Source organism: Typopeltis vanoorti, chromosome 5, assembly GCF_054136105.1.
Source record: "Typopeltis vanoorti isolate ZY-2024b chromosome 5, IOZ_Tvanoo_1.0, whole genome shotgun sequence".
Taxonomy (NCBI): Eukaryota; Metazoa; Arthropoda; class Arachnida; order Uropygi; family Thelyphonidae; genus Typopeltis; species Typopeltis vanoorti.
Genome location: NC_143553.1, coordinates 169934436 through 169946729, shown reverse-complemented (window position 1 = coordinate 169946729; position 12294 = coordinate 169934436). Strand labels below are relative to the sequence as shown.

The 12294-nt window shown below is 37.1% G+C and overlaps 1 protein-coding gene across 1 annotated transcript in view; it reads right to left on the bottom strand.

Moving 5' to 3' along the window:
- Positions 1-12294, bottom strand: part of Mcm3 (minichromosome maintenance 3) — a 322450-nt gene that overhangs the window by 129973 nt on the left and 180183 nt on the right. Inside the window, exon 10 of the mRNA XM_090392917.1 lies at positions 6132-6340. Within this exon, the coding sequence (XP_090249043.1) occupies positions 6132-6340 (209 nt within the window). The remainder of the gene's footprint in view (positions 1-6131; positions 6341-12294) is intronic.

Below are 12294 nucleotides of genomic sequence, written 5' to 3'. Positions count from 1 at the left end.
CTGTGTTGTGAATGGAGAACCTGTGGAACAAGTAAAACATTTCAGCTACTTAGGCACAATTTTTAATGAAGATGGTAAACTAAATATAGAAATAGACAACAGAATCAGCAAAGCTGGTATCGTGGGAAGTCAATTGAATAAATTCATATGGAATAAGAATGAAATTAGTCGGAACACTAAATTAGCTGTATACAAGACTGTGTTCAAACCAATTTTAACTTATGGATCTGAGAGCTGGGTCAGAAGTAAAACACTTGACCAAAGACTAGAGACCGCAGATATGAGAGTCCTGAGAAAGATTAGAGGCGTGAACAGATGGCATCAATGGCAATATCATATTAAAAATGAGGATATTAGGAAAGAACTTGACATTGTCAGCATCCAGGAATGCGTTAGCAGAGCTAATCTGAGGTGGTATGGTCACTTAAATAGAATGGGAGAAGAAAGATTAGCAAAACAAGTGTTCTCTGCCAGGTTGGCAGGAAAACGACCCAGTGGAAGACCAAGATATAGGTGGATTGATACGGTACAAAGTGCCTTAGACGATAGAAATATAAGATCTGATAATGTTGGAGTCTTGACAAGTAACAGACTGATTTGGAGGAAAATTGTAGATAGGAAGTTAGTAATGATGTAATTTTTTCATGTAGTACTGTCATATCCTGTACACCCCTTGAGGGTACATGGCAGGAATTTGATGATGATGATGATGACGACACTGAATTGGTGGCCATTATCATTGGCCCACTGTCCTAGCTAATTGAAATCATTCTGTAAACACTGTATATCAATAGCATCCCTGATTTCCCTGCGTATCTTTGCATCATCAGCAAACAACTGAACAGGTCCTTCCCAATATCATTAACATATAGATTGAACAACAATGGTCCAAGGTTGATTCCTCAGGTACACCACAAATCTGGTAGATTCACACCGACCACATACAACTTTCTGATACCTGTTGTCAGCCACCCAGTTATCCAAGCCAATTATTCCAATCCTAAGTTCTCCAGTTTATGCAATAGCCTTTCATGTAGTATTCTATCAAATGCTCTAACAAAGTCAACGATATCATACATAGTGTATCCATTCCTTTTATCCAACCCAGCTGTAATATTATAAAATATGAGCAAGTTACTAAACATGACCTTTAGTAAACCATGTTGTTCTTTGCAAATTATAAATTGTCTGTCAATCCATTTCTATATGTGAATTCTTGCTATAAAATTGCCAAAGAGATACTGATATGACAGTAGCTAGGCATCGTTTTTTTTTCTTTTCTTTTTTTCTTTTTTTTGCAACACACTTATCATACATTCCTGTGGAATCTTTCCTGAGCTGAGGCTCAAGTTATACAAACATGTCAAGGACAAGTCAATTTGGCCAAGCATTCCTTTAGCATACATGCTGATGTCCCATCTGGCCCTATTACAGAATTCTTATCCAGGTTATGCAGCAGCTTTTGAGTCACATTCTAATGCACATCTGTCTCTTTGTCCAATGTAATGGCAGCACAGTAAATTATATCATGTACACCTAGTGGATAGAATCTTAATCAAGCAAGCACTCATTATTTGAACAATGTCATCTGCTTCTAACACAAGGGTACCATCATTCATCAAAGTAATTCTTCCACACTCATTCTTTCTTTTAGTTGCAACACAGTAATGAAATTCTTTTTGGGTTATCTTGAGCATGCAGCTATTATTTTCATACTCTGATTTAGTCTTCCATACAATACTCATAACTTTTCTGGTTTCTTCTTTATATATTTCCTAATTCCTCTCACTCTTATTCTCATTATATTCCTTCCACATAATCTTTTTCATATGGGTCTCCTATTTAATAAGATTGTATATCCACTTCACTCTGACTCTAGGAATACATTCAGATATTGCCTCATTTAAGCATCTTCTCAAAGCTTCCCATGTATTGATAATTCAATAACTGATACCATGGGACAAGTCTCCATAACTCAGCAGTTGGTAATATGAGCAATTTGATTGGAAAGTCCCAGGTTCAAATCCTGTCTATGATGAGAGGAACCTTTATCAAGTATTTTTCGATCAAACAGTGAGTTAGCCAGTCTCATATGGAGATGAAGTTTTTCTCTTAGCAACTCTGGTTTTTCATCTCTCAAAATAGAGAAACATATCTACAGACAATGAATATTAATTGTGAGATGGAAGAGATTAGAGCCTTACTATCTTATGCATCTACTGTACATTAAGGTTAACTGCTATGGATCCATAACAGTTAACCTCCTAGATGGAGATGACTCATGAGAGGACAGGAACATGAGACCAAAGATAGTATTCTCCTGAGTTTTCATAATTTCCAGATTTCAGCAAGTAACCAGCCCTAATTGCACCACTCAATAATTAGCTATTTCTCAGTACAGCATGATCACTGTCATCAATTTATTGTAAAACAGTCCCATTCTCAACTGAGACCCCCTTCTCGCACTACGATCAGAACTAATACTCTGTTTTGCAACAACTCAATAAATTCTCCAGTATGATAAGAATTCCTTTCTACCCAATCAATGGTTGGATAATTAAGTCACCCATAATGACTACTCATTTAGCACCTATCAGGTAATCTGGCAATGAATTTCATCTTTCTCAGCAGCTGAACCACCAGGTCTGTGGCAACACCCCACCATATATTTCATCTTGATAGCCTTGACTTCACACCAGATAGCCTCAAACTCACTGCTACATAAGACATTATTCCTATTATTACTTTCATGAATTTCTATCCTAAATGGACAAAATTCATCTGATATCATTAGTATCCCACCCACACACACCTCTGATATCACTTCTGTCTTTCCTAAAAATACTATACCCTTTACATTCGATTCCAGTTACTACATCTGATTCTGACAGACTAGTTTCATTAATGCTAATAATCTTAGGCCAAAACGTTCACAAATGCAATGAACTCTGCCCCTTTGTTTCTGATTCTTCTGGCATTTGTGTTAAACATAAGTTACCTCCTGGCTTTTTCATATACTTACATCTAGTCTGCTTGGACAACTTTCTCGTTCCCATCCATAAACACACTCAAAAAGTGTGCGCGTGTGTGTGTGTGTGTGTGTGTCCTCCTCACACTTGATCTTCCTGTATCTCCTTCAATTCTAACTGCTGACTCACAACCCAAACACAGACTATATACTGATTGGTATAATGTACCATTTATGCCATGCAATTGTAGCATTTTGAACAGCTTTTACCTTGGTACCTTGTTATATGCCCTTTCCAGATTTACAAAGCTTAAATACAGATCCATGTTATATATCTGTGATTTCTCAAACCATTTGTCTTAAAGTGAAAATCTGATTCTTACAACCTCCGTTTGGTCTCATCTCAAATTGTTCTTCTCTGTTTCCCTTCCACATTTTTTCTCAACCTTTTCTGATATGATAAAACATACAAGGAACATCTCAGTATGGAAATTCCTCCGTAATACATTCACTTTTTATAGATGAGTACTATGAGAGCTCTACTCCAATCATCTGGAATTCAGCCGTCTCAATTATTCAGTGTGACCTCTGTAAAACATTTATACTTCCATATTTCAGCATTTGTGGTTGAATATCACTACTCCAGCTGCCTTACTACATCTCAGGCTTTTTGATAGCTTTTTCTGTCTCAAGTATTGATATCCATCCCTGACTGCATTCTTGAATGGACTGGCACATCAGTTCATTGATACTTTCCACTATAAGGAAAGCATCTATGAGAAAATGACTTGAGAGAGTGTGTGAGAGAAATGGGGGAGGGGGGGAGGGCAATCTATCGCGCACTCTGTCCTTTTATGCATCAAGTTTTCTTTAGGAGGTTTCTGGTGTCATCCCAAATTCAACAAGTCTTCTAAGGTGGAACAGATTTGGAATTTACATAGCATTAACAGTTGCGCAGGTAAGAAGTTAATGTCTTGAATGGAAGAAAATGGCAAGTTTTAAGAAATGTTTCATACCAGGAAGGACTAAATATGTAATGCATGTCAATAAGGAAAATCTGATCTTGATTGGAGATTGAATTATTATTGAAAATAAGGGGAAGGAAAGTGCAAACTTTCTTATGAGGAATAAAACAAAACTGTCTCAGTAGTGTTGAAGTTGATTAAATTATCTTAACACCCACTGGAGACAGTGTTTAAGATATTTTTATAGATTTTAAAGCTTGGATCATTTGAGCACTGCAAGGTTTATTAATTACTTAGAGGTTTCAAAATGTTTCTCAAATTGAAAGTTTGCATCATCAATGATTCTTCTGAGCACACAATGTCTGTTGTTAGTCCTTTAGGCATATCATCAATTAATATCAATTTTTTTCCTCCATGGAGGAACATTCCAAATTCACATGGCATCAAGCATATCCCAAAGCTTTTTGAAGCAAATTATGTGCATCAAAAACTTATTTTTATTATTGTGCTATCTTCTATCGAAGGTCAGCGACCATCTTGGCAAACAAACTGCACTCTTGTGCTAATCTGAGCAGTTGTGCACTGCTCTTTCCTGTCCACGTCTTGATGTTGTCAAATCATGATATTCTTTTTCTTCCTCTAGTTCCTTTGCCATCAATTCTTCCTATCAAAATAGTTTGTAGAAGTTGGTATTTGCTGTTTCTCATGATGTGGCCAAGATATGATGTTTTTCGTTTCTTGATTATTTGTACAAGATGTTTAGCTTTGCCAATGGATTTTAAGACATCTTCATTGGTAATTTTTTCTGTCCGTGATATCTTTAGCAGTCTTCTGTATAGCCACATCTCAAAGGCTTCGATTTTCTTGATAGTTGTTGCCTTCAATGTCCATGTTTCAACTCCATAGAGTAGAATAGACCACACGTACCATTTCAGCATTCGGCATCTGACTTCCATGTTCAGGTCTTTATTGCAGAATAGTGTTCTCATTTTCATGAAGGACTGCTGGGCAACTTCAATCCTTGTCTTTATATCTATTTCTGGATACCACCGTTCATTAAGCCAGCAACCAAGATATTTATATCTTGACACTTGATCAATATTTTTCCCATTGAGTGTCAGTTTCATTGACGAGGCTGGATGTTTGCTGATGATCATGTATTTTGTCTTTTGTCATCAAAAACTAATCACAAACAAAAGCAGAAAAACTGCATCCAGCACAAATGGAAGTCCTGCTTTCTCATCCGTTGCAAAGACTATCAGACGTAACTTTTTTACAACCTTGAATCCATCTATTTTGCACTTGAATGGCTTACTACACTATTATTCCCCCCAAAATTCAATCTACTGATGATCTCAGGAAATATCTCCTGCCTACTATTCGACACTCAGAACTTCTGGGTCACTAATGGACTAGTGTACTAAAATATGCAACCTTTTCAAGTCTATTTCAATCATACCTTATCATGATATGGCTCATTTCCACAAGGAAACTCTGAAAACACTGAAAATTTAGTGAGTATTTCTGCTGAAAAACAGAAAAAAACATTTGATATCTTTCAAATTGGTGAAATGCCAACCTTCAGTAGTCGATTAATTTCATCCAGTAAACACCACTGTTTTGATTAGTGGAGGTCTCTTCCAGTTTCCAAAAAAATTTGGTGTCCTCTTCCACTCATGATATCATGATTCACCTGTATAATCACAAATAACCCAACCTCAGAATAGTTTTCATGTTTAGGGATTTGTGTAAATGCTTAAAAATGTTTTATTATTTAAACCAAAACTGAGTTGACTATCATTTAGAGGCCATCTAAAACACCAAATTTCATTAAATTCCATCTGACAAAACAAAATTATTACTTTGCAACCTTTTTTTTAATGGACAAAGTCCATTAAACATAATATAAAGTAATAATTTTATGATTTTATTGAAATTTAGTGTTTGGTATCTTTATGAAAATATTTTCATAAAGATACCAAATATCAATAAAATCTAGTTCAGGAATAACATGATAATGGATGGATGAATTTGTGTTTAAATAAGTGCTTTTAATTTAGATCTGAAGTATGTTGAATATCTTTTCAAATATTCATGTTTTTCTGAAAAATGATTTCATATGCCTTAAAAGTGTGTATGAATATTGTTTACTTATTTATATTCATTTAACAGCTATCTAGAAAGAAAAAAGAGAATACCTTTCCATACACTGGATTAGCTGCTGCCAAAACGCTGCAACGTGCATTCAGTTTAGCATGTATTCCAGCTTTAGCAATGGTCACTCTTCCTTGTTCCATAACCTCATGAATAGCTGTTCTATCAATGTCAGACATTTTGTCAAATTCATCAATGCATACAACTCCTCGATCAGCTAGAACCATAGCGCCAGCCTCTAAACGTCTGTCCCCTGAAATATAACCACACACACACACACACACACAAAAACATTATAGTTAGCAGAAATTGCAATTCCATATGAAGTATAAATACACTAAGACCACTGTTTTCATATAATCTTACTAATACTAATTACTAGACAAACTAATGGTATCGAGTGTAAAGGGTACACTATATTTAGGAAGGATAGACAGGATAGTAGAGAAGGGGTGTGCTGCTAATGATATTAGATAATGCGAACCCAGTTAGAGTTGAGACCTACGGCTGCAATAATAGCAAAAGTTTTCCATGAGGCAGTGAGTTTGAAGCTATATAGTGTGAGGTGGTGTCTAACAAGATAAAATGCACAGACTATTAATGGATTATTATTTATTTTAGTAATTACTTTTACACACCGACTGAGAGTTCATTTACGAAAAATACATTTCTCTGACATTTCAAGTTCATTACTACTGAATGAGAGTTTTTGCTCTTAAAGTTTCTGCCTTTTTTCTGAAGAGAACCAACCAGTTCAATACAGCTGTCAGGCCAGTGAAACCTTATAAAAATGGACTAATAAAAAGCAAATACATAGACATTTGGGTGGTGCCTATGTCTTTTAAGTAGTCCACACTAAGGACACTCATGAATGGGGAAGTTATAAATGTTATTTTCAGAAAAGTTAACATGCTGAACTACAAAGCAGGAAATTATGCCTAGATGAGGAGTATGCTGGCACCAAGGTACTGGTTTTTGGATGGGAAGAGTATTGACAGTGCATGGAAGGCATTTCAAAAATACTTAAATTATTATTAAGAGATACCTCCAGGGAGTCAGTACACCTCCAATGTTGCATACACCAGGTTGATAGCTTTTAACAAAATGGACACTCATTAGTTGAACAACCTCTTCTGCTTCTGTCACCCTCATCACACCATCTGCATTCAGAAGACTTATTCTTTCATATTCATTCTTTCTTTTACTTGCAGCATATCAATAGAATTCTTGTGAGTTATCTTTATTATGCAGAGCCAGTTTCTTTTCATACCCAGACTTTGCTTTCCATATAACAGTTGTGACTATTCTAGACTGCTACTTATAATTTTCATAACAGACACTATCCTTATGCACATGGTATTCCTTCCACATCAATCCTTTTCTTATGAATCTCTTGCTTAATAAGATTACACATCCATTTGACTCCTACCCTATTTATGCTTTGAAATCTTGGAAAATATTCTGATATCGCATAATTTAAGTATTGTTTAAATGCTTCCCATGCACTGTTGATATTCTTCCTATCCAGCAACCAATCCCATTCCACTGAACTCAGTTGGTCATAATTTCCTGCTTTGTAGTTCAGCATGTAACCTTTTCTGAACGGAACATTCGTATAAACTTAGTCACTTCCTAAGTGAGTACCGCATGATCACTGTCACCAACCGGAGGAAGAATAGTTATGTCTTTAACTAAAATGCCCTCTGACACTATAATCAAATCTAACACTCTTTGACCTCATGTTCCTTTTGTCACATGCTGCTTGAGGAAGTTATCTGCAACAGCTCAATAAATGCATTTTCATTCTTCTCATGAGATTCTACTGCTATCCAATCAATATCTGGATAATTAAAGTCTCCCATTATGATTACTCTTTTCATGCTCATCTTGTTTATTTGGTGATAGATTTCTTCATCACTAGCAACTGATCCACCAGGTCTGTAACAACACCCTAAGTAATTGATCTTGTTAGATTGCACTTCACACCAAATGGCTTCAAACTCGCTGCCACATGATGTAATATTGGAATGTGTAGTCTTATTAAACAAGAAATTCGTAAGAAAAAGTTTGTGTGGAAGTAATACTGTGTGCATATGGATAATATCGGTTATAAAAATTATAAGGAGCAGGCCAGAAGAGTCACAACTGTTGTACAGAAAGCTGAGTCTGAGTATGAAAATAAACTAGCTTTACAAGCTAAAGACAACTCCAAAGAATTCTATCATTATGCTGGAAGTAAAAGTAAAAGAATGAATATGAAACTACTGAATTCAGATGGTATATGAATAGCAGATGCAGAAAAGATTGTTCAACTAATGAGTTCCCATTTTGCTCAAAGCTATCAACCTGGTGTACACAACATTGAGGTCACTGCTGCCTCTTCAGTGGATGAAGAAACTCAGGTACCAATAGGTACTAGAAGAACTGTTGCACAAACTGAACAAGAATTTGGCAATAAGGGACTGATGGAATATCTACAAGATGCTAAAAGAGTGTTTAGCTGAACTAGCTATTCCTTTGACAAGGTTATATAGCTTGAGTCTCAGAACAGAGTAGATTCCACAGAAGTGGAAAAAATGTATGGTAATTCCATTGTACATACAAGGGTGGAACAAAGACCTATGTATCCAACTATCAACCTAAGAGTACCTCTGAAGTTGTGGTGAAGTTTTGGAAAAGTTGGTCAGGGCTTGTATACAGAAACGGGTTGGCAGAGAATCTATACTTTATAATGAACATCATGGGTTTAGTAAGGGAAGGTCATGTTTGAGCAACTTGATCATATACTATAGATAAGGGGAATGGATACACCCATGATACTTTTGGACTTCTTGATAGAATACAGAATGGAAGACTATTGAAAAAATTTCAGAATATGGGACTGGATTATAAAATACTAGCATAGATAAGAGGATAGATGACTGACAGGCATCAAGAAGTAGTATATATGGGATATGAGTCTGCAAGATTTCAGGTAACCTGTAGTGTATCCTAGAGATCACTTTGGTACACTGTTATTTAATGTGTACGTTACTGATATTGGGAAGGATTTGACAGGAGGCACAGCTATTTGCTGATGTAAAGATTGGCAGGGAAATCAGGAATGAAGCTGATATGCAGTACTTGCAGATTAATTTGAATATGTTGGAATTGTGAGTGTATAAAAAATGACTATCAGTGTGATGCTAGTAGTATATTTGTGGGGGTTATGCTATAAGAAACTGATCATTATTATTATTACTATTCAGGCCTCCATAGAGTCAAGAGACTCATCCTGGAAGGTCCTTTCTAGGAAACACAAAGCCTATCATACCACTCCTCGCACTCATTGACCATTCTTGCTCTCACCACTCTATTAGGCAATGCATTCCACGGTTCCACCACACTCCACACAAAGAAACCACTCCTCACCTTCTTGCTCAGCTTCCTTTCGTAACTTCCAGGGATGGCCCCTTGTCATCGCTCCTTCCCGTTGCTCTATCAAGTGAAAGAACTCCCCAGTGTCCACCCTGTAACTGACTCTCAACAGTTTAAAAGTCTCAATCATATCACATCTCCTTCTTCTATCCACCAAACTCTGCAGTCCAAATTCCCTCAGCTGATCCTCATAATTAACATTGTACAGTCCTGAAACCATCTTTGTTATCTGCCTCTGAACCCTTTCCACAGTTAATTTATCCTCCTTCAAATCTTGGGGACTAAATTTGAAAACAATAGCCTAAGTATGGTCTGATCAGGGTCTTATACAATAGAATGATAACCCTTCTATCTCTGCAGGTCAGCGTCTTTCTCAGTATTGCAGCAATCCTCTGGGTTACCTTCACCACCGTTGCAACATGTCCCCTGAATTTCAGTATTCTATCGATCATCACTTCCAGATCTCTTGTCTCCCCTACTTCCTCCAGTACAGCTCCTCCAATCAAGAATGCAGCCACCCATCGATGTATCCCAAACTTCAAGACTTTACATTTTGCTGCATTAAACTGACATCCTCATTCATTTTCCCATCTGTCTAGTTTACTGAAACCCTCTTGCAGGGCCACCACATCTGTACTATTACTAATAACCCTTCCCAGCTTCACATCATCTGCAAACAATTGAATATCCCATTGCAATCCATTGACAATATCATTAATATAAAGGTTAAACAATACAGGTCCCAGTACTGAGGCCTGTGGAACCCCACTTGTAACCTTCTGTTTCCTTGATATTGCCCCACCATACACAACTCACTGATACCTATCACACAGCCAATCCTGTTCCAGTTGACTAACCTGACATCTAAACCCATGTGCTGTAACTTAAATATCAGCTTATCATGTGGCACTCTGTCAAATGCCTTTGCAAAATTGAAAAAATGGCAGAGTATGCCTTTTCCTCATTAAATGTTCGTCACTTTATTATAAAAGGCAATCATATTACTTAGGCAAGAGCACCCCTTAACAAATCCATGTTGATTCTCAGAGATAACATTACCCTCATCTGTCCAACACTGTATATAGTCCCTCACTAATTTCTGCAAGACTTTAATAACTACTGATGACACACAAACTGGCCTATAATTAGACACTTCCAGCAACCTCCCTTATGTAATGGCACTATCTTAACTTCTTTCCTTTCCTTGAGAACCTTTCTCATAGCCAGACTTTCATTGAAAAGCCAAGTCAAAGGAGCTGTCAGTTCTTTAGCACATTCTCTCAAAACCAGTGTTGAAATACCATCCAGTCCTACAGCTTTACTGACATCCAGAGTACTCAGTATTTGGAACACACCCTCCTCTTGCACCTCTAAACCTCAAACCTGCCTTACCACTCTGGTACTAAAACCTTTTTCTCCAGGATGAAATACATCAATAAAGTGCTCACTGAATAAGTACACTATTGCTTCTGCATCAGTCACTTTATTCCAATTTTTATCTCACAATGTCATTCTTCCACAATTATTTCTCCTCCTGCTGGCCACATAGCTAAAAATTCCCTAGATTTATCTTTGAATCTTAGTGCCAATCTCTTCTCATATTCCAGTTTTGCCTTCCTCACCATCCTAGTCACTCTTATGGCCTGAGTCTTATATTCTTCATGCATCTTCTCTCCATCCCTCTCCTTATATCTCTTCCATAATCTTTTTTTCACCAGTACTCAAAAGCAGCACTCCATCACCACGTTTTCTTCACTTGTGGAATACAGCTTACTATTGCTGCTAACAAATATTCCTTCACAATTTCCCAGGCACTAATGATATCCTAGCCTTCCAATTCTGCCCTACATGGAACTGCCCAAAGTTGATATGCAAGATTATTATAATCATTCGCCTCATAATTCCACATATGTTCCCTTTTCTTTGATATTCCTGCATGTGTATTCATCTTCCAAGTCAAAACAAGATGGTCACTCTCTCTCTAACTGGGGGAGAGGTGTCATCTCAGTTATTATCAGCTCTATTGATGCTATGACCAAATCCAAATCTCTTGAACCTTTTGTTCCCACTATTACATGTTGCCTATGACATTTGTCCCTCAAGAATTATAGAAATTCCATTCCCTTATTACTACATGCATTTTCCTCTTCCCAGCTTTTACTGCTGTAGTTAAAATCTCCCATAACAATCATTCTTCTTGCACTTGCCAAACTCAACTGCCTAAACATCTCCTGCTCCCCACTCTCTGTACTCCTTGGCTTGTAGAACACTCCACTAAATATCCTGTCTTGTCCACATCTACATCACACCATATGCTTTCAAAAACATTAGTGTCACTGCCTTCCAAAGTCTCCACTCTGAGAGGACATAAGTCATCACTTATCATAAGAAGTACTCCATCACCATGTTTTCCCCTCCTTTTCTGCCAAAAAATGCTGTATCCTGCTACTTCTATTCCTGTTATTATATCATCTTCCATCAACCACATCTCAGTGATCCCAATAATCTTTGGCCAAGCTGACGCTATCAATGCCACCAATTCATCTCCTTTATTCCCTACACTCCAGGCATTAGTATAAAGCATAAAAATGTCACTGCTTCTATACTTATCATTATCCCCTTCAGACCCCACTGGACTCTGTGTTACCTGATGTCATCCCCCTTCCCCCAAGCACCCATTCTGACAAGAGGCCACCCCTTCTACTATCCAACCTGGGAATTCTAGTTTCCCTGCATTGACACACCGACTCGTTTGGAAAACAGCAATCTCTCCAGATGTCTACATCCTTC